Source organism: Tetrao urogallus, assembly GCF_951394365.1.
Source record: "Tetrao urogallus genome assembly, chromosome: 12".
Lineage (NCBI taxonomy): Eukaryota > Metazoa > Chordata > Aves > Galliformes > Phasianidae > Tetrao > Tetrao urogallus.
The window spans coordinates 8,951,444-8,973,983 of record NC_136825.1 but is presented as its reverse complement, the minus strand read 5'-3'; the positions used below and the strand labels follow the sequence as shown (position 1 = coordinate 8,973,983).

General features: G+C 40.6%; 1 protein-coding gene across 1 annotated transcript; it reads left to right on the top strand.

Moving 5' to 3' along the window:
- Positions 1-2,230: 2,230 nt before the first annotated feature.
- Positions 2,231-22,275, top strand: GPI (glucose-6-phosphate isomerase; the record flags this gene model as incomplete). Its single annotated transcript, XM_079541382.1, has 18 exons — positions 2,231-2,349; positions 6,090-6,180; positions 7,031-7,099; positions 9,640-9,759; positions 10,939-11,022; positions 11,112-11,258; positions 12,963-13,034; positions 14,044-14,088; positions 14,851-14,904; positions 15,866-15,926; positions 17,579-17,622; positions 17,863-18,015; positions 18,359-18,488; positions 18,841-18,917; positions 20,110-20,238; positions 20,774-20,849; positions 20,935-21,001; positions 21,854-22,275. The coding sequence occupies 18 exons, from the start codon at positions 2,231-2,233 to the stop codon at positions 21,975-21,977; spliced, it is 1,662 nt and encodes a 553-aa protein (XP_079397508.1). The 3' UTR covers positions 21,978-22,275.
- Between the last annotated feature and the right edge of the window lie 265 nt (positions 22,276-22,540).

Genomic DNA, 22,540 nt, shown 5'->3' with positions numbered 1-22,540 from the left:
GACCATGATGCAAAAAAAGTCAAAAAAGGAGAAACAAAATTGAGTAGAGCTGTGCTGAAACATGGACAGAAATACAGTTGAGCGGCTGCACTGCGTAAAGACAAGGAATTCTATTTTCATTTGAACAGGAACAAGGACACAAACAATTACTAGATTCATGACTGATACATGTCGGAGAAGTGAGAAGCCACAGACCTGTGCTGTGACTTGGTAGGTTGCAAAAGAATTGGAAAAATGAGCTGAGAAAAAAAAAAAAGAACTATAGCAATGAATGAAAATTTAAGAAAGGAACCAGGGAAGACACTTTAGCTGTTGAGGCATCAAGGCAATTAAATTCTAATTTTTAAGAAGAAATTACAACTTTGATATTACCAATGTTTTACAGTGATAGGCAGGATAGGGGAATCGATACATTTGAAATAATAACAGAGGAAAAGTGGAAGCAAAATGGAAATTTTGTAAGTGTTTATGAAAACAACAGGATTGCTGGGAGGAGCTGCAAGAAAACGGAATGTAAATATGTACAAAAGGCAGAACTTTGATTTGAGACTAGCCAGTAAAAGGATGTGAAGGATGCTCTGAAAATGAAAGCAGAGCAACTACTATTGGTAGCAGTGGAGAAGCTGTGGAAAATGTATGTGAGAGATCCTTGGGTTTGGTAGGGATGTGGTGAGACTAATGAAATCCTATTGGAGGAAAGTCGTACAGGTGAGCAGGAGTTCAAGAGGCGCCTGGATGAGGAGCTACGAGAGATGGTTTAGTAGCTTGTGGCACTGATAGGAATGGGAGGGTGTTTGGACTGGATGATCTTGCAGGTCGTTTCCAACCTTGTGATTCTGTGATTCTGTGAGTATTTCATGGCTGACTATGAGTATTTCATGGCTGACTGATAGAGTTTCATGACTATGAAACTCTATCAGTAACATTTTTGAAAGGTTATTTATTCTTTCCCTATGTCTAATGGGAGATATTTATTAGGCCAAAGAACGTTAGATCCTGGGTTACAGCCTGCCTGTGTACAGGAGAGGTCTGGTATTATTGAGGTTTTTATCCCAAAGACTTTGAAAAGGAGGGAAAATGTATAAAGTTGACATGGCAGTGCACCTGATGATCCAAGTGGCTTCTTAAAGACTTATTGGGCACTTGTGTGCTTCTTTGTGGAATCAGAGTCCATTTGTTACTTGTCTTTTTTGTACCTCACATGAAGGTACACAGGACCCTGGAAGGTGCTTGGGCAGTGTGAAGGAACCAGCACTGCCCTGGACAAGTTCCCCTGGGCTACAACAGGAGGGATGAGTGTAGCCTTCAAAAATGTAAAAAAAAAAAAACAAAAACAAAAAAAAAACCACCCTGAAAAACCACCCTGAAAACTTTGAGATTTATTATGTTGAAGGAAAAGTCTTTTTACTGTTTATTACCACAGTGACCAAAGTACACTTTTGCCAATGTAATTAAGGATCAGTTCAGAGTATTTTTTGAGAGAGGATAAAGACACTGGTTCTATTGCTGCAGGCTTGGGCTGTGATTGTAGCAATCTGTGCCAAGTGACTCTGATTTAGGCTCACATCCACAAAAGGGCTTAGGTGCTTAAAATATGACTTCACCGGGATTTATTCACCTAAGCCCCAAGAGCATAATCTCCACAATTTGACACGCCTTTGTACGCCCGTGCGCCGCACAGCCGCTGCTCACAGAACCGAGCAGCCGCCGCCCGGCCGTTACATAAGGGCTGGCCCTGCCGTGGGCGCGGCACCGACCCGTCTGAAGCTGCGGCCCGGAGCTGCTGCGCTCAGCCGCTCGGGGATTTGGGCGCCTTGCTGCCAGCTGGGGGCTCGGAGCGCTACGGCTGCCCTAAGGCCGTGTGCCGAGCCCTCACAGCGCACCGCCCCGGCCCCTGAGCAGCCCTCAGCCGGGCTGCGCCGCGCGGCACCGCGCAGACGGGTTGAAACCAGGCCAGCCGGGTTAAAAACGAACCGCGGAACTCAGCGAAGCCCCACACGGCTGCTCCGGGCCTGCGCAGATTTATAACGGGGCGAGCCTCCGCCTGCCCGGGGAGCCGCTCGCAGGCACCGCAGCGCTGCGTGCAGCCCCAGCCCGGCAGGGAGGGAATCGCAGAGGGGAAGGAGCCGGGGCGGGGCCGGGCTCCTGCTATAAAGGCGGGGCGGCAGCGGTCGCCTCACTCTGTGTGCCCGCCGTTCCGCGTCTGCTGTCTCCCCATCTGGCCGCCGGCATGCCGCTGTCCGCAGACCCCCATTTCAAGAAGCTGCTCGAGTGGCACAAGGCGAACGCCTCCAAGCTCGTCCTGCGGCAGCTGTTCGAGAGCGACAAGGACCGCTTCCATAAGTTCAGGTGAGGCTACGCAGTCCCTGCCCGCCCTCCCTGCAGCCGAGCGGCGCGATCCGCCGCGGGTCCTTCCGCGTGCGAAGTCCGAGGCCGCGTAGGGCTCCCGCCCTGCGGAGCACTCCGGTGGGCGGGGGGAGCTGGCTGTAAACGGAGGAGATGCGGCCCCCTTTCCCCCCGAGGTCTGACGGGGCCGCGAGGGGCCGCGGCATGCGCGGAGGGCCGAGCTGGAGGTGGCTGCCCGTCTCGCCGGCGCTCCGGAGGCGGCGTGGAGGCGGCCGCCGCCGGCCGAGCCGAGTGCTCGGAGGCCGCTCACGGGCCGGGCACGCGCTCCTGGGCCTGCAGCGCCCCCCGGCCGGGCTGCGGCGGATGGCGCGGGGCGGGGGGGCTCCTCCGGCAGCCCCGAGCGCGTTGGCCGCGCGTGCTCGTCCTTGACTCATCCTTGCGGCGCGGTACGTGCAGGGCAGCACAGCGCCGGCTGCACGGCGGCGTTGTGGGGCGGCCATCTCGCGGCCGCGTGCTTAGTCACGATAAGCCCCGCGATAAGATGACTGCGGTGATGGCTGGAGCCGCTTCTTTGCCCCCGGCTGCCGGGGTTAGGGCAGAGCCGGCCCCCGCCCCCAAGCGGCCCTGCTTGCTTCAACTCCTGCAACCCGCGTAGTAGCCAGCACCTTGCAACGCTTTTTTTTTTTTTTTTTTTTCCTAAAGGAAGTGAGACGTGGAAGCAGTGAGAGCCTTTGGTTTCCTCAGCCTGTAAAATGGTAGTGCTGTTTCAAGTGCTCTGCTGGGCTGTAGCAGTCAGACGGGTCTGTGTGTGGAGGAGCATTGCTGATGCTCAGTTCCACGTAAGCCTGGGCAATGCAGGCACAGCAAGCTTCTGTTCTTAAATGCACAGATAGGACTTCCTTGTTGCACGTGTCAATGCTTCTTTCAGCATCCCAGGTCAAGTGACTTCTTTCCCCTTGAGCTTATCACGTGCTACTTAAGCTGTAATGAAACACCCCATGTAAAGTTCCACATAGCCATTTTGCAGGGATGGAAAAGGTGTGCCAAGTTTTTGGACCGCTGATTTTATCTGGCTCTTCTGACAGAATGTTGCTTAACTGTGAGAACGGTTTTACTAATCTTAGTTAAATCTTTTTTCAGTAGGAAATAATGTTCTGCTTGCGAGCTTTCCGTATCCCCCAAATGTTCCAAGAGACCGACTCTCCTAATATCCATAGGATAATTCCTAATATCCATAGGACAAAAAAGAGCTGACTCAGACTGGCTGAGTAAATCCTAAGGTATAACTGAGGTGCTGCTTACAACACTGAAGTTCAGTCTTATTAGCTGTTGCCTCACTAAGCTACTTTAACCATAAAATCTGGTCTTTGTTTCAAGTAGTCTGTATTGAATTTCTTGTGATTATGTTGTAGACTTCAGATGTTATGCTGCAACTGTGTATCATTAACTGGAAGTTATCAGACAAGTGATGCTTTAAGCACACAGACGCTCATTTGCAGCTCCATACTGGAAGCAGTCAGTGTGTGTCCCTCAGAATGCGGTTATCTGACTTGTATTTTTCTTATGAAATGCTTTTTATGAAGGCCACCTGTCTCACATATCTCTCCAACTTTGTGTTTGTTTAAGCAAACTGTAACGAGAAGAAACAGTTGTGGTATTCTGACATTGTTTTATTTCACTTCATGGATTTGGTCCCATTTTGTGATAAATCCACGCACTGTGCACAGCTAGGAGAACTTCATGGAAGCAAATAAAAGTGCTGAACAGACAGCCAGGTTTAGTTTGGCAGATCAGCTTGCACACTTGTCACTGATCCCTGCTCTGCTGCCATCCTGCAGATCTGACTCATGGCTAGCATCTGCTCAGAGCTGGGCCCAGAGGGCTTCCCAAAGGCCCTCTGTAATTAGCACCTCTTCCCCCATGAGCTTCTTTATGAAGGCAGTCAGCTCTTCTGAGAGTGAGCATAAAATAATTGACTTTCTTCTGAGGAAAAAAGAAAATTATACCCAGTTAAAAGTGCTTATTGGTGTTTGTGTTGTAAGAACTTTAGAATAACACCAATTTTCAGTTTGAGCACCTCACTTCAGGGACTCCATAGCTATTAAGTGCTACTATGGGAACTTAACGCTTACTGGCTGTGTCCCATGCAGTACAGACCCTTTCTTCCTTCTGTCTTGTCTCCACTTGTGAAAACTTGCACGTCCTCTTCCTGATGCAGCGTGGTCAGACCTGTAGGGTAAACCTTGGGCTTTGTGTGCTGCCCAGATGTAAGGTCTGTAGCAATGGTCAGCCTTCCACTTTCTAGTGATAGGCTGTGTGACTTAGGTGTGGATGTGGCTTACATGACAAGTGGTGTTCCACCCAGGTAGTGCTCTCAACAGATGCTGCACTGCAGAATGGATAGTGTAGCAGAATGTAGCTGAGCTGAAAGGTTTTGTGCTTGTGTTTGAAGGGGTGGAACTGTTGGTTCCAGAATGCAGGGTGAGATTAGGGTGTGTGCGTGGGAGGTGGGGAGTTAGACCTGCTGTGTTCACTGGTAGCCATTGCTACTGCTTCTTGCATAATGTCTTGGGATGCCATCTGGCTGCAGTTTCTTCCAGTATTTTTCTTTAAGTTACTGAAAGCAGCAAGGTGTCCAGGCCTTGCTGATTATTGTTATTACAAATTCCATCCATCCCAGTCTTCTTGTCCAGATCGTTGCCTGCTCAATTGTATCTTTTTGGAATGATGACTGTGCTGTGTGTTGTCTTGTGAAGTTCCTAGCATAGGTAGCACTAAAATAACAGTGAATGTTATGGGGCCTCAATATTGAGAAAGAAAAAGCAGGGCAGAAATGCCATCAGTTTAGATACGTGTAATTTCCTATGGTCAAGCATGTGGAGCAGAAGTGAGAGTAACTTAGGAGCTTTTGTCTAAAGCCTTCCAAATAACTTATATGTGTGAGTTCAGAGTGTGTTTATTCATTAGGTTGTTAATTAGTGCAGAGAAATTGGTAGAAAATAGTAAAGGACAATAGGGGAGCTGTATAGATTCTCATTTAGATATGAGGTTAGTGAACATGAAAGGGCTTGGTTGACTTCTAACAGACTACTGTCTTAATTTTTTTAGCTCAGATGTAAACCTCACGTGTTTGTCTTCTGAAATGCTTGTGTATACTAAGGGTTGGTAAAATCGTATCGAGAATTCACTGAGGCTGTGAGCAAAATAAGGCTGTTCATTGCACAAACAAGATATAATTCTGCATTGTGCTTGGCAGGTAATTTCTCTCTGAGTTGTTTAGATACGTAACTTTTCATACTACTGTAGGAGAAAGTACGTCTGGATTTTTGAAACGACCTGTATGTAACTGAAAGCAGTTTGGTTTTCTTAGCAGTAGCATATTGTGATAAGCTTTTTTACCTATTGTGTTTAGGAAAGAACCTAATCGCTGGAGAAAGCTCGTGGCTTGGTGAAACAGAATGTGATTATGCAGCTATGCATTAAATAAACTTCATTGTGTTTGTGTTTTTTTACAGACAGAAACGGACACAATAACTTAGCTTGTTTGAAACAGCCATCTTCAGTTTAAATGATGTACTCTCTGGTAAATCATCTTACAGAACTTGTGGGGCCAGTTTGTTTCTCAGGTCCTCTTTACTAACTTAGACCAACTAGAGTTCAAGTTACTGAACTTGTGGAGTTGTCATTGTCTTGCTGAAAATCCTTCATGAATGTGCAATTAACTGAAGTGTTTGTTTCGATAGCCTGACTCTGAATACTGATCATGGGGATATCTTACTGGATTACTCGAAGAACCTGGTTACAGAAGAAGTGATGAAAATGCTGATTGAACTGGTAAATAAAACTCTTTTGTTAATTTGGTGTCCTAAGAAAGTTAATTCTTACCTGTGACTGACTACTCTAGCGTTGTTTATACATATTTAGCTCTGAATTTGATTCCATGTTCAAGATCATTAGTTAGTAGGTCTTAATAGGCATTGTTGGAAGTCTTGCATTATCCTTTGGCTACATGGAGTTAGGCCATTTTTCAGTGCCCAGATCTCTCTTGAGCTCACTGAAAAAACCTGTTCTCTGTAGCAGACCGGTTGGTGTCTCATAGTGTTACTGAAGTCTGCAGTAAAATAAGGGATTAATATGAAGCTGTAAGAAAAGCTGATGACTTGTAGACCTGAAACTGAAATATTGTTTCATACATCATGTAGTTGTAGTTTTGATATTCCTTTGCAGTTGGAGGTATTTTAAGAAGTTTTTGTCTTTAACTTCAGCTTGCTGTTCATAATTACCACCCTTCCTTAACTATTGCTTCAGTCACACCTATTGGGATACAGTTCTGAAACAGCATTTCTGTTGCTGTTTTAATTGTTCTTTATAAATACTGTTACAAACTGTCATAAATGGATCCTGTAGCAGTGTGAGATGAAACCCAGTAAGTCTACTCACTACATTTTTGTCTCTTGTGCATGTTGCTATATATCCTGTTAAGGAAATAAATAGCGTGCAAAAAAATACTTGCTTTAAATGAGAGAGTCTGTTTTTAAAGTAGCGTATAGTGAATCTTTCATCTAACAATTTCTCTTTGGCTGTCTTGTGGTAAAAGCTTGCCCTCCTTTCTGTTAGCTGGACCTTTGCAGTACGAGTTGACTTCTTGCTATTTTTAAGAGGAGTCTATTTTTACATTACTCAGGCAAAGTCAAGGGGTGTGGAAAGTGCCAGAGAACGAATGTTCAGTGGAGAGAAGATCAACTTTACTGAGGTAAGGCTATTTCTGTCCATAGTTCTTTTCCCCCTCAGTTGTGTGTGTGTGTAATTGTGAATGTTCATGCATCTTTGTAAGAGATGAGTCTTTGAAAAACTTAGTGTAATTGCTACTTTGAAATACTGAAAGTGTTTGTAATGTTTGTTCATTAGCTACGTGAGAAATTTCAACAGCTCTGACAAAGACAGAAGAAAATGTGAATAAGGTTGTGTAAGGCTCTCTGCTCTGGGTTGCTGAAGCTGCTTAATTTTGGGTACTTCTGCTAGTAGAGACTATTAACTGTCTTAAAAAATTAGCCACCTCTTTCAAGAAGACTGGTTATATTCCTGTCTGTAGATCTGAGAGTTATAATGTTTAAATCTTCACTAGAACATGCAGAGGATAGAACTGTACCTCTTTTTCCCTAAAACTAAAAGTAGGATGGAATCAATAATATAGAATTATGAATTTGCCTGCCTTAAAATATGTTTGAGGCAATCTTGCAGAACTAAGTATTTCTTTTGGCTTAGTTGGCTGAATTTTAGGGTTAGAGTTATTCTTCACTTTTTACCAGAAAGTATATTTGGTGGTTGAAGACTTTTCAGAAGGATGTACTTTCCCCAGTAGCACTTGAAACCAAATGCATCGTACAGTGTAATGGTGTGTTCATCTGCTACTTCTGCTACTTCAGCGCTGTCAGAATGTGGTGACTTGATTTAACAGTAAACTACATGTTGACTTTGGTCTTCTCAATTTTCAGGCTATTTCTCATTTCTGGTCAGAATTTGACTTGGAATTAAATTTGGTGTAAATAACTTTCTATTAATGTAGAACAGCAAATTGATTTAGTTATGGAATATGAACATGTAGACATCGTGAAATGTTGATGAGGCCTTAAACAGATTGCTGTCAAATAGCTTGATGGAATAAACCTAGAGCAGCCAGACAGAAGGGTGCTGCTTAGTGTCGAGAACTGACTTGTCCACTACTCTTATTCTGATTTAGAGCATTCTTTAGATATTTATCGTTAAGTATTTAAGACATGTCTGTATTTGGTGCTGCAGGCATTGACTGCTTGGTTGGTCCTTATGTGGAAATTTTTTATAGCGTGCTCAAGCATGATTTTGCCAGGTGTTTGTCCTGATGAGTTGGAACTTGTAGCCTGATATGCTGCAAAGACAGTGCGTTACGAGGTAGCACATATCTGACCACTGCTTATGAGGGCATTCTTTACTGCCTACCAAAATTTAGGACATATTTTTGTGTAACAGTAGTTTGAATGCCATTACTTGTCTTGATGAAGAAAAATCTGTTAAACTAGATAATGACAATATTCACCAGTAGTGCCATTCCATGGCCAAGAGTTTAAAAACAAACAGAAAAAACCCAACTCAAGCCTGTTTGCTCCAGATTTAAGCGCATCTTCATTATTAACAACTCAAACCATGGACTCTATTTTTTTTTTGAGTATTTTGTATTTAAATGATAACTTGGTATATTGTTGGTGTAGTTCTTTGTCTCTCAGTGCCTCTCATTGTAATGAGGATCAATGAAACACGAGACAAATTATTTAACTTATTCATTAGTATTGAATACAGCTCCTTTGCTCTAGATTAAAACTATAAGCTACTGACAGGCGAGTTGGAGTCAGATTTCAGTGTTTAGACTTGTGGCAGCATGCATGTTGCTGTGCTAATTCTCTGCTAATAGGAGAACTTTTTCCTCATAGATACCAACTGCTGTGTATCTGGTGTGCAGGATATTCAAGGAACCTTTAATTGTGGCCAGTGGATATAATAATGTGGTTACTGTATCTCAGCATCTGATGAAAAATAATATTTGTCTCTGGGTAACTGAGAAAATACCAAAGAAATGAGCTGTTTTATTTTATTAATGTCCTTATTAATAGAAAAACTTTTGTAGGACTGAAAAAAGTGTGTTACTGAGGACTTGAATATTGCTGAATTCTGAGCCTCAAATACTCAATGCTTTGTAAGGGACCTTGAGTGCTCTCATTAAAGTAGTTAAAATAACCTATTTGTTTACTTGGTGAGATTGTGAGCCCTCTGCACTGATTCTGTGAAGTGAGGGTGATTAGGTAGCTGGTGGTGTGTGTATATGTACTGTAATGCTATAATGGGATAGCAAGGTCTTTGGCGACAGCAGATGAGAATGTGCCCAAATGCAGCAGCCATGGAAATGAGGGAAAAGAGCTGCTTACCTCAGGTATGCAGGCATCTCCAGCAAGAATGCCTTCACCTCCACTGCCAACCCTTAAATGAGGGCTGGGAAGGGCTGCATCCTGGCTCCACCCCTTCTGGTCACTCAGGTGCACTGCATGCACTGAGCTCCCCTGGTTGGCCCTGCCTTCCCACCAGGTGCTCAGTCACTGCTTCAGGCTGTGACTTAGCATTTCCACTACACATGCACACAAATGACTGCTGCCAATTGCAGTTAATCTGAAGAGCTTTTGATGGTGTTTAAGATTCTACTGCCTTCTGGATTGGAAGCTTTGGAGTTACTTCTGACTTGTACCTTCTCTTTTCCTCTTGTTTCAGAACCGAGCTGTGCTTCATATTGCTCTGAGAAATCGTTCCAATACCCCAATACTTGTAGATGGGAAGGATGTTGTTCCAGAAGTAAACAAAGTGTTGGACAAAATGAAACACTTCTGCCAGGTATCGAGTAGCACTGTAACTTACCTTTCATATACTATAATTAGTCAGGCTTCCTTATATGCATGTTGTCAAGTGTTGATTGTAGGCTGATTCGCAGTCTGTTCCCTGCTTTATGTAGGTTTCTAACAGAACTGGTTCGAATGTGGAGTTACAGTTCTAAGAATGACTTGCTTTGCTGAAATCATCAGTCAGAATATCACTTCCAATGCAGATTTAAAATAAATCTTATTAGACAGCATCTATGGGAAGATGAACAAAGATCCTGGTTTCAGTTGACTCACCTAGGCAGATGGAATTTGAAAACCATGGCAACACCATTTACAGGCTATGTGATGGTGCTTACTAAAAATGGTTCTGTATTTGCAGGAAGTTAAGCAAAAGCTTTGTTTTAAAACATCTGCAGAGAAGGAGATCAAGTATCAGCATGATCAACAGCTTAAATTGTAGAAACAATGCTTTAGAATGGGGGAGTTTACGTAGAAGTGCACATGATACTGGAAAGATACCTTTAGGAATTAGAGTAGCATTTCATGTATGGATGGTACACAATGGACAGAAGCCAGTGCAGTCTTTTGATACTGTTTAATGATTTTATTTTTTTTCTTGTTGGGATTCAATAGCTATTAAGAGTCAGCAAGAACAGAGAACTCTATATGCTTCAAAGCTAAACTCCAGAAGTTTCAGTGCAAAATATACATAAATATGCAGTAGAGAAGTCTTTCAAATGCTCAGTTTGCCCATAAGTGTTACCTCTAAGGCTTTATTACAAAGTTTTCCACTTTAATTAGAAGTGATTTTGCTAATTAAGGACACCTGAAATAAAAAACTTGAGTCAAACATCTCATGCAAGTAATTCAGTACCTAAGATTTTTTTCATTTTTAGCTTGATTTATTTTGCTTTTATACTCATTTGTTGTAAATGCTGCAGTAATTCACATTCAGGAAGGCAGGATTTAATTTTGCAGTTTGTTATAAATGTGTGTTAAAATTCTAATTGCTAGCTAGGTGCTTAGTTAACATTTACTTCAGAGAAGTTAGTATAAGACTGAGTTGTCTTAGGAGATCCTCTACAATAGTGCTTGAAAACACAGCTTGCTTCCAGTGTTAGAATTGTTGACTTCAACAATAGATAAATAAATAAATAAAGTACTTACTGTGTTCTTTTCCCTCCCACATTAGAAAGTCCGTAGTGGTGAATGGAAAGGCTACACTGGAAAAGCTATAACTGATGTGGTCAATATTGGGATTGGTGGCTCTGACTTGGTAAGCTCCTGACTTATATATATCTTTCCCATCTTTTTTTGTATGTGCATATGTACAATAATGACAGCCTAACTGCTACTTCTCTCCAGGGACCTCTGATGGTAACTGAAGCCTTGAAACCATATTCCAAGGGAGGTCCACATGTTTGGTTTGTATCTAACATTGATGGTACCCATATAGCCAAAACCCTGGCTGTGCTCCACCCAGAAACCACACTCTTCATCATTGCATCAAAGGTATGTCTAAGAACATCACTGGTATGACTTTTTCAAGTGATGAAGGATGCAGTCAAAACAGATTCTTCCACAGGAAGGTCTCAATTAGGTATCTGTAAAGTGAACTATTTCTAAAAAAAGCCTGTTCTTATTCTTCCTAAACTTGGAATTGAAGTTCATACTGCTACTGAAATATTCAGGGGTACAGTAGTCAAGCACTGGAAGTGATTCAGCCAGCCTACACAAGTAATGCATGAGCAACTTCCTGTTGTCCTGAGTGTTTCTCAGTCAACACAAATTGAAGTTATATTCTCAAAAGCTTGCTTTTCTATACCTTGCTGTAGGTTGGGGTGTGTCATCTCACATAGAACTCAAGATTTTGTCACATTCCATAATTCTGCTTGTGGTCTTTCACATTGCTTATTATAAAGTACAGTGTTAATTGGTCATAGTGTTGTGTTCGGTTTTCTCACTGATTTTCCACGTTAATGTAGTTTAGGAATCTTCATTCTGTTTTAGAAGATCTTTTACTACTACCTTAAATAACATAAATGTTGGCTTCCTTGGGCACAATAAATACTAAGCTTCTTGCTTTATGAACAGGCAAAGACAGGCTGATGGTAGTGTTTAAGATGACATTTCATTTTTGAGTACAGATGTAATAACTGCCTTTTTAAGTCTCAGCTTACTAGTAAGCTTATTCTTAAATTTAATGCTTAATTGCTAGCTGCCATCATTGTTTACTTCCTATATTGCTTCCCTCTTATCTGAGGAAACTGAAGACAGAATTCTGTCATTGTCATGTTACATAACTTGGGTTGTTTGATTTCTGAAGCACAGTAGGCCCTTCTTATTGTTGAGGACAGAATCTGCAATAAATTAATGTGTGTAATGCTGGCCATGCTCTACTCTGCTCATTATTTTATTTTGGCAATACTGTGGCAGAGCAACTTATGGAGTAATAAGAAAACTTCACAAAGTAATGCTAATGGTCAGTTTTGAATAACTGAGTTCAGGCGTCATGGTTCAAAGCCTTAGAAGACTGCCAGATTAAGAGTAACACTTCAGTTTCTATTTGCTAAGCTGTACTTGGATAATTAAATATCTTTGGAAGAGGGTGAATGGGATTTTTTTTGTTTGCCATAACAGGCTCATGTTTCATAATGAAGTATGTCTGGAGATAGATGAGGGTAGGTTGAATGTAGTGTTCACTCTTAAAGGAAGATTTTGATGGTTGAGTACATCAGAATGGTTGTAGCTCTTTGCAGGTCTGCATGACTGAACTTCTTTGCACACTTCATGAAGCAGGAAAATGTTTAATCAGCAAAATACTTTTAGCAGAAATGAGTGCTGCTTCATGGAAGAGAAGGAATTAAAGATCAGGAGGACAGTCCAGATGGATTGTCCTGTTTTGAAGCTCGATCATTTCCTTTTTGAGTGATTAAAACTTTATGTTTAGTGAAATACTGAAGTAGGAAACTTCAGTTTTCAGGTTTGTGCGCCACTTCTAGGGAGGAAAGGAAATGGGGAATAATAATTCCAATTCCAGCAAAATGATAAAGTGGTTTGATAAGCTTGCTTTTTTTTCCTGGAGTGTGGCAACAGCTGTCTATTATGAGCCTCTCTTCCAGATAACTACAGCAGGTTAATTCTGAATGATGTTTTAGCAACCTGAACTTGTTTCAATTTTAAGTATAAAATGTGTCTTCATTTTCTGATTCTCAGACCTTCACCACCCAAGAAACTATCACCAATGCAGTAACGGCCAAAGAGTGGTTCCTACAGGCTGCTAAGGATGTAAGTCTAATGCTTGGGTTACGTAACAGAACGCAACTGATTCCTGTTGTGCAGTTTTTCCCTACTCATTTTAAGTGTGCTTTGGAGCAGGGCCAATAACTGCCCAAATGTAAGCTGCGTAGCTTAGCAAATGCTGTAGAGAATGTTGAAATGCATCATGGTTAGTGACAAGCTGAAGCGATAAAACAAGTTTTGTGTTGTCATTGTTTTTTTTTCTCTCCCAAATTCTGCCTTTAAATAACATGATAGTATCTGCCTTAGAGCTGGTTAATGGTTTAGTGGTACCACTGGCATGGAAATCAAAGAATATGGTGTCTGCGTGTCATTATCTTCCAATTCTTGACACATTTTTCAAAGCTAGAAATGAAACTATGGTTGAAGTAGTATACAGAGATTCCATAGCAGGTGGCTGTGCTTTGAATAGAAACCTTGTATTAATTTAACCCCCTCCTGTTTCTGACCTTTAAAAGGAAGAAGCAAATACTGCTATACTGCTTGCTTAGGCAGTTAACAATCTTTAATATGTTCTAGTCGAAATAGCTGTACTTAGGTTGAAAACTGGGCTTTAAAGTTTCTCATTATAGAAGTTTGCCAGAACAGTCATTGAAAGACCTAAATCTCTAGCTTGAAGTTTATCAAAAGTTGCAGCTGTTCTTGATCCTTCCTCCCTGGGAGAGAGGGGTACAACAGTTGAAGTGTTCAGAAGTGGCATTAGTGATGCAGCAGGCTGATTATGTACTTGGGAAAAAATGGTATGCTACTCCAAGTAGCCTCTACTTCCAGTGAGAGATATTCATGAGAACACTGTCAGAACACACTTTCTTTGGATGGATGTGCTGTCAAGTCTTACAGTGAATGTGAATAAGATGATTTCAAGTTGGTAAATGCAAAAATAACTGATGATAGTAAACTATTTTTTCTTACATGTAAAATAGAAGCAAATAGGTTTTATAACAAGAAATGAAAATAAGTAGCATTCCAGATCTAATGGTCTTCATTTTCTATTAAGCCTTCAGCTGTGGCCAAGCACTTTGTTGCCTTGTCTACCAATGGTGTAAGTATAACAATCTTATTTAGACTTTCTTCTGTGTACCTTTAAAATAGTTTCCCTGTACAATCAAGTAAGGAAGCCTTTATTGATATTCAAGTAATGGTGTTTTAGTTAGACTTCCTGTTGAAATAATGCATTTATTCTACTGGAAATAATGGAACACTTCCAAAGTACTGAACTGCAGCACCACTGTAGATTACTTTTTCTTCTAGAGCTTTGTAAATCTGAAATGATAGATGCTTCCAGTATAAGAGCTTTCTGTTATTAAGAGGAGTACTTGTTACTTCTTAAGTATGTGTGCGTGCAGTTTCTCTATAAACAAATGGTACTCTTAAACTCTTCAGATATTTGCTGAAGTAATGCAAGTAGCTTGTGTGAATGTTACATGCAGTGAGCATGACATGCACTGACGTGGCATTTCATGGGGGGGGAAAAAAGGCTGAGTTGGAAAGAGATGCAGGTGGAGGTGTGAAGTTCCTTTTTCCGCTCTAGGCACTTCAAACGTAGACAGTGCCAGTCCTAACTATATTGCTATTCTTCTCATGTAAGGAATGTATGTCTTAGCATTCAGAACTGCTGAATGGTGATAATGGTATTTGGAAATGTAAGTAGGTTTTATATTTGTGATAGAAGCAATGTAATTTTAAAATGCTGTAATTGGGCAATTGTGTATTTCATAGGCACCAAACTTGTGTTTCTTATTTGCTGGACATCAAACTTCTTAAGAATGTTTTAATCTTCCCTACTTTTTTTTTTTTATTCTAGCCTAAAGTTAAAGAGTTTGGAATTGACACTGAGAACATGTTTGAGTTCTGGGATGTAAGTAGAAGTCTTAATATTGTTCAGTAGTTGGAATATCCATTACAATTAAAGTATCTATTAAATAAAGTTATTCCAAGAAAATCTTGACTAGATGTGACTGACCAAAAATGAAACAAAAAAAGAAATCCCCCCCCCAAAATAGTACTTGTATTCTTAGCACTGAAACGTGAAAAGTCATGACTGAAACAAACTAAGAGTGTGCCTAACAAGTAGAATAGTCTTGTCTTTGGCAACAGGATTTTAACAGAATAGTTTAGAGATCTGGAGAGGAGCCTTCTATGTTCTTGGCTGACTAATCATCTGCTGGGTAATAGGAGATAGAAGTATTACCTTATTCCTAGTTATTATAAGCTGTGACATTTGACTGTTGGGGTCTACTGTATATAATCTACGCCTGTAAAGGTCAAACATTAGAAACAGGAGTCTGACTTTGATATTTTATAGGACATGCATATTTTAAGTATAGTGCATCTAGCCTTGACCCTTCTGCTTCAGATCAGTTTGATTTGTCTGATTGACTGTGCTTGACAACTAGATCTTACAGCTGCAGTTTAGAACTTACCTACAGTGTTACCTTTCCCTAGGTAATGTCAAAACCTTGCTGAAGCAGATTGTACTTACAGAGCATGAGTACTAGGAAAACATTTAAAGCTCGTATTTCAAAGTGAGCTGCAGACATTCTGAAGGGAACTGCTTCAGCAGGAATCATGTAAATCATAGCCTCTAGACTAGTTAAAAAACTTTAAGAAGAAATCCTCAAAGAAATGCGTACTTAAATATTTGTTAGAGGGCTGCTGTAAGGTCCCCTTGACTATGCCATAGGGTGTATACTGGATTATCAACAAAAACAATGTTTTGCTGAAAGCAGTTAAACATGCTGCTATTTTGTAGTAATTTGAACAAGTTTGAATTTCAAACCCTTGTGCTTCTCCTGCATAAACCACTCTTTTGTTTTCAGTGGGTTGGTGGTCGCTATTCTCTGTGGTCAGCCATTGGTCTCTCCATAGCCCTTCATATTGGTAGGTATTCATGTGATTAACAAGAATCTATTTGGGGATTATACTTGTAGAATAACTGAACAGTACTGGATTGTGAATTAAATTTGGGACAGACAGTTTTACCCAACCTCCTCTGTAAGTAGGTGAATGTTTGTGCTGAAACAAATAGATGCAAAGGAAATGACATTTCATAGTACTTCTGTCATCTTGGAAATTGCTCCTATGTAGGTAGAAATGGTCAGATTATCTCTTTAGTTGCCTGTGTAGCCAAAAGTGCTTGGCTTTTGTAAAGCTACGTCAGCCTTGAAAACTAAATCTTGTAGCTGATTTGTCTCAACTATTTAAGAATAGAGTATCAAGTTTGTGACAGTATATACACTTCAGTGCACCAAAAAAGGTTGAAATTTGGCATGAAAGCTGTGTGTAGAGTGAAACTGTTCTTTCTCCCATCACATACTTCCTGCACCACTACTTTCTCTTAAAAACAGCATTCATATACCACTAGACTCCATAGTCTATCTGCAGTTGGTTGTGAAGCAAACATAGATAGCCTTGTAAATTGATCCTCACCTATCTTAGTGCTCTGAGGCACCATTGGTGTCTGATGCATATCTCACATGCAGGTGGTGAGTACAGAGTGTGTGTGAAAGAGCTCTGGGAAGTGCTTTTTCTTGATGAACAGGCTGTTGTACATTCCTGTCTCTTCCTTCATCATTCCTTTCCAATAATTATTCTGCGACTGTAAAGTTATTAGTGAAAGCTAGAATTTCCTTAGAATGACATCAAAAGAAAAAAAAACTGGTTGTGGAATTCTTGGAATGGTGTTAACAGGAGTTGTCATATGTGGGAAAAGCATACTTGAACAGCAAAATAAGCGTCAGGCACCTACTGTTTTGTCTGCAATAAATTGTTCATCTCTACTGTCAGGCAGATACAGTGCTGACTGCTGATGTGCCAGTCTGTCTGTGCTGCTTGATCTTGCATCCTTCGTCTGCCAGAGCTGCTCCCTGACCATAGGTAGAGCTCCTGCTTTGATTGTCAAACACTTCACCACAATCCTAGGGTTTTTTTTTTTTTCCATATGACAGTGTTTCTGGCTTCCTGTGAGAAAGAATATTAGTAAAATATTCATTAGAGAAAATATGTAGTTGTTGAATCCCTGATCTATATAGCAAACAATCAAATGTTTGGTTTCTTAAGAGAACAAGGAAGGAAGAACCATCCTCTTCAAAATCTTTTTTAAAAAGGCCTTAGTGCAGGTGTGCATCTGCAGACTCAGTGCAGAAATTCCTGTTTTATTGGCCTATTTTACTTTGGACAAGCTTTTCTTCTGTAGCAATAACTGGGGAAACTGGAAACAGTAGCCTTGACTAATACATGTCAACTGCCTTTGTTTTCCTTTCAGTTACCCATTCTGTCTGAATGGAGTTTAGATGCAGTTTGTAAAGTATGCTTCCTGGAGTTGGCCTTGCGCTGAGATCCATGCCTTAATCATAACTAATAAGTCTGGGGCGCGGATTTCAGAAGTCAGAGTATAACGTTAAACTCAGTTAGTGGTTGGGAGCTTTTCTGTGTGCAAAACAATCTCAGGCCGTTCTGGGCTTGTCTCTGCCAGAAAGATGACGTCTAAGCTGTAAGTTCACACTGACTCTTTTTTTTTTTTCAATTGTTAGGTTTTGACAACTTTGAGAGCCTGCTTGCCGGAGGCCATTGGATGGTGAGTTTGGGCTGCCTATTTCAAATTTGTTTCTTAGCACAGTAACTAGAAACTGCCTGCCTTTCAAAGTCCTTTCAAAGTTCATCTCCCTGTACTCTCACAGTGCTTGTAAAATGATGCTGCTCTGGGTGCTCTCTGGATCAAAACAGCAGTTAAACAAATCAAAATGCTTAAAGATTTGTGAGGTATGACAATTGCTGTAAGAAAAATGTTGTGTTTTTTTTCCTCTTTGTTTAATAGGATAAACACTTCCATACTGCTCCACTGGAGAAGAATGTGCCTGTTCTCTTGGCCATGCTGGGGGTGTGGTATATAAATTGCTACGGATGTGAAACCCATGCGCTTCTGCCCTATGACCAATATATGCACCGCTTTGCTGCCTACTTCCAGCAGGTAAGATTCAACTGGAGCAGAAGATTTCAAAAAGCAAGGGTAAAGAATAAAGATATGTTTCTGACCTGGTTCTAGAATGAGAATGTATGTCTCAAGGTTAAAATTATAACTACATAAATTTGTGTAGTCAGGGATGTAAAGTTGTGTGAAGATAGCTAAAATCCAGTTTGTTCAAATAATTTAGATGTTTTTTCCATAGATGTCAGTTAAGTTTGTCTGTACATTAAGCTGTTACGTATGCTTATGATATTTCTATAAATGAGCAGCACTTAAAGTATGTATGAAAGCTTGTACAGATAGTGTATGCTTCTGTGAGAGAGATAATAGTACTCTTCCCTTTTAGGGTGATATGGAATCTAATGGCAAATACATTACCAAGAAAGGATCTCGTGTGGACTACAGTACTGGTCCTATTGTGTGGGGAGAGCCTGGCACCAATGGGCAGCATGCATTTTACCAACTCATTCATCAAGGTAAAACAGAATATTCACTACTTTGTTTTGGAATTAATTCTGGCTACAAAGCTGTAATAGTCTTCAGAATTGACACTAGTTTAGAAGCTAGGCTTGAGCTTCTGTTTAGGCTTGTGTGACAATACTATTCTGCCCTTAATTAGTGGCTTAGAAGGCCATAACATGTAGGTCTTTTTCCTAGAATGCAGAGAGGCAACTAAAACTGAAGCTATTAAGCTGTATTGTCATTTCCCCCTAATATGTGTCCTAGAAAATCTTTGAAGTGGCTGAGTCTACCAATAACTCAGCATGAAGTGAGAATTTAGTGTTTTAAACTTCTAATGCAGGGCTCTTAACATGGCTTTTCTCATAGGAACACGCATGATTCCCTGTGACTTCATGATCCCAGTTCAGACTCAGCATCCAATCAGAAATGGCTTGCATCACAAGGTAATTAAATCTTTATCAGAATACTCGTCTTTCTTGTCACTGAAGGCATTGAAGCTTATCCAGTATTGCAGTGCACCAGATTTCTAAATGTCCCTTTGAAAGCCATACATGCAGGCTCCGTGAATATTTGCAACAGATTTGAAAAAATCCTCAATTATTTAGAGGCATTCTTGTTCTTTAAGAACAGTGGTCTCGTTATTGAGGCAAATCAACAGTGTGGCCTGTGGAGACTGGGAGGAGATGATAAACTAGGCTTGTGGAGATAAGCTTCCTTGTAGGAATTTGAAGGAGTGTAACTCTTTGCAGAGTAGGAAGAAGCATATTATCAGAGCTGGTGAAAGTTTCCTCAGAGATGCTGTAGCAGTTCTTTCTACCAGCACGCTTAGGGTTGTAACCTCCCATGCAGATATTTAAAACCTGTTTTAGTTGTCCAGTTAAGGATTTTCAAGGAATGGTATTGAACTATTTGTTTCATATGTGGAAGCAAGTGTTCCGGTTTATCACTTGCTGCGTAATTCAGAAAAAGCATGTCTTGTCAGCTAAACTTAGTATTGTGATGATTTCAGGTTAAAAATATTATTTGGGTTCTGTACCAGCAACTTTCTTCAGTTGTAATACAAACTATGCTACTTACAAGATGGATCTGTGAAAGAGAAAATGTTTTCTTTTTCTTATAGATGCAATAAATGTTTATTTTCACTATAGCTGATAGGAAAAAGCTACCCATCAACTTGCAATTGAACATTAGGCAAGGAATAATAACCTAACCTTCTGTTGTATTGGTGTACTGTGAGAGTTATCCTTCACAGAGTAAAAACATAATAGTTGTCCAATTTTGCTTTTCCACGAAGGATAGCCATTCTGAAAGGGATATACAAAATGCAGCTTCCTTTGCTCGTGCTAGGATGTTCACTGTCTTCCAACAGGAACAGGATTTCTCAAAGCAACCCTGGGTGTTTTTGAATGCATGCACTGTTGAAGTAGTAATCAGTAGCAGTAGTATGTCAGTAGCATGTAAAAAGCAGTGGCAGGTGTAATACACAAAATTAGCACACTTTACTGCTAAGTTTACTGTAGTGTTAAAAATATAACATGTCACTGGAATATGTCTGTCTGGATTCAGGCACTGAGAATCACTTTTCTATCTAAGGAAATAATAGCTTGAGTTCATGTATTTATCTCTACCTTCTAGATCCTTTTGGCCAACTTCCTTGCCCAGACTGAGGCCTTGATGAAAGGAAAGACTGCTGATGAAGCTCGTAAGGAGCTGCAAGCAGCTGGACTGAGTGGAGATGCTCTGGAGAAGCTTCTTCCCCATAAGGTAAGCAGGCTCTGTCATTTTTTCAGTTTCCTTCTGATTAGTAGTACTACTGCAGTGAGGGATTTGTGGTGTTAAGCTGCGTGATGGAGCTTGATAAGGGGGGCCATGCCCTCAGGTGGCTATGAAGTGCTACTGTCTTGACAGCAGTGAAAGTGGTACTGAAGGTTGTCAGGTGTAGTGGAGCAGTCTGTAAATGGCACTACCATTAAACATAAAAGACTTCCAGTCATTGAGGCATCTTGGAGGAAAAAAAGCTATCTCTTCAGTGCCCCAGGTTTGTATTTTGCCACTTTTTGGAGCTGTAGTTGTAGTAGCAGTGCTTGGAGATATCATTTTGCCATTGCTTTTAATAAGCAATGGAGAAAGTGCAGAGTATGAAGTATTGAAGAGGCAGCCTTTAAAGCTTTCTGGACTTGTGATTCTGTATTTGCTGCTTATACAAATAATTTTATGTGGGCTGTAGGGAAAATGTGGAACTTGCATGAGAAACTCATTGCAATGCACTGTACTGTAGTGTACTTCTTGTTTTTGAAAGGTCTTTGAGGGAAATCGCCCAACCAATTCCATCATGTTTACGAAACTCAACCCATTCACCTTGGGAGCAATCATTGGTAAGTAAATGGATCTTAAGACTAAAAACGCTCTTTAAGACTTCATGATAAGGTTATTGATCAAGTGTTGTTTTTTTCTTTATAGCCATGTATGAGCACAAGATATTTGTTCAGGGGGTTGTCTGGGATATTAACAGCTATGATCAGTGGGGGTAAGTTCTCTTGATCTGTTTCTTGTATACTTACTAACAGTTGTACTCCCTAATGTGTCATGCCTTAAAGAAGATGATGAAAAATAGTGGAATATTTAAATCAAATATAGGATTGGACAGTTTTAAATGTAAGCCATTTATTTACTTTTTTTTTTTTTTTTTTTTTTTTTTTTTTTAAGGAATAGATCACGGTGTACCCTTATCCAGCTATGAGTAATTACCCTAAGTACAACTTCAGTTTGGGGACTTTTGCTTTTTAGATTAAGTAACTAACCAACTAGGAATGCTAAAAAGATACAGTAATAACAAGAAGATAGTCAAGCAGTCTGATGGAATCTAAATAGAGAAGGTGGGGAGGGCAAATGAAATACGCTGTAGAACCATTTCCTTTCTTGGAGCAGTTAGAAGATTCTTGTTTCTTAACTCATTGGGATAGTCCTCTGTGATGTTGAATAAAGCTTTCAGTCCCAAAGCTCAGCTGTTTATTGTCTTAGTGTTACAAATAAGTGCTTTGAGTGATGTGTTGAAAACTGAACAGGAGCAAGGTGAACACCTTCTGCTTTGGAGCTGGCTGCATAGTTCAAATGAGTGAAGGGGAAAACAGCACAGAGACTGCAAAACAAAGCTTTCTCTCTATCTTGTAACTTGAGCTGTCTGTTCAGCTAGGCAGCTGTACTTGTGAGAACTTCAGCTGTTTGTGAATGGCACTTGGTTAAATCATTTGTGCAGCGACTCATAAACACTGACTTTTTTTTGACTGCCATGCTGCTCTCTACTGGCACAACTTTTAACATACTTTATATGTTATCACAATTGTTTTTCCTCTCTATTCTCCTGTTTTTATAAATGCAGAGTTGAGCTTGGAAAACAGCTTGCCAAGAAAATTGAGCCCGAGTTGGAGTCAGATGCTGCAGTGACATCTCATGATAGCTCAACAAATGGGCTCATCAGTTTCATCAAAAAACACAGAGCCTGAAATGAAAGTTCCTGAGGACATCGACAATCTAACCACCGAATACTCAAGTCTGTTGTAGTTGTGCTTTTTAGCCACTTTTAACAAAAATAGCACTTTACTGATGTAGCTTCTTCACTTGTTGCAGTTGACCTTGTTGCGTCAAGTGTTATAAATGAAAACTAGTTTTGTGAAACCCAGAGATTCTATAGGTGCTTTCTATTTTTGTGGTTGTCAATCTGTAAAGTGCAGTTGGTACGTTCCTCACTTCTTATCCGTCAGCTTCCTTAAAGATGATCACAATGATATTAGAAAATAAAAGATGTGATGGATGAGTAGAAGTTCTTCATTCTATATCTTTAAATACTAGGTGCAGACCTAGTAATGCTTGCCTTACTGTGTGTAAGGTTCTCTTAAAGCCATGTACACTGACTTCTGTCTGGCATGTCATTGCCCTAGTCTGGGTCTGCTGTATGCTAGAAGTATGTTCAAAGAAGCAAGTAATCTACAGCTATAAACATGCAGTTTGTATGATATGCATTTGAGCAAGATGCAGATTATTTTCAGTGCTGCTGTGCAAGGTTTAC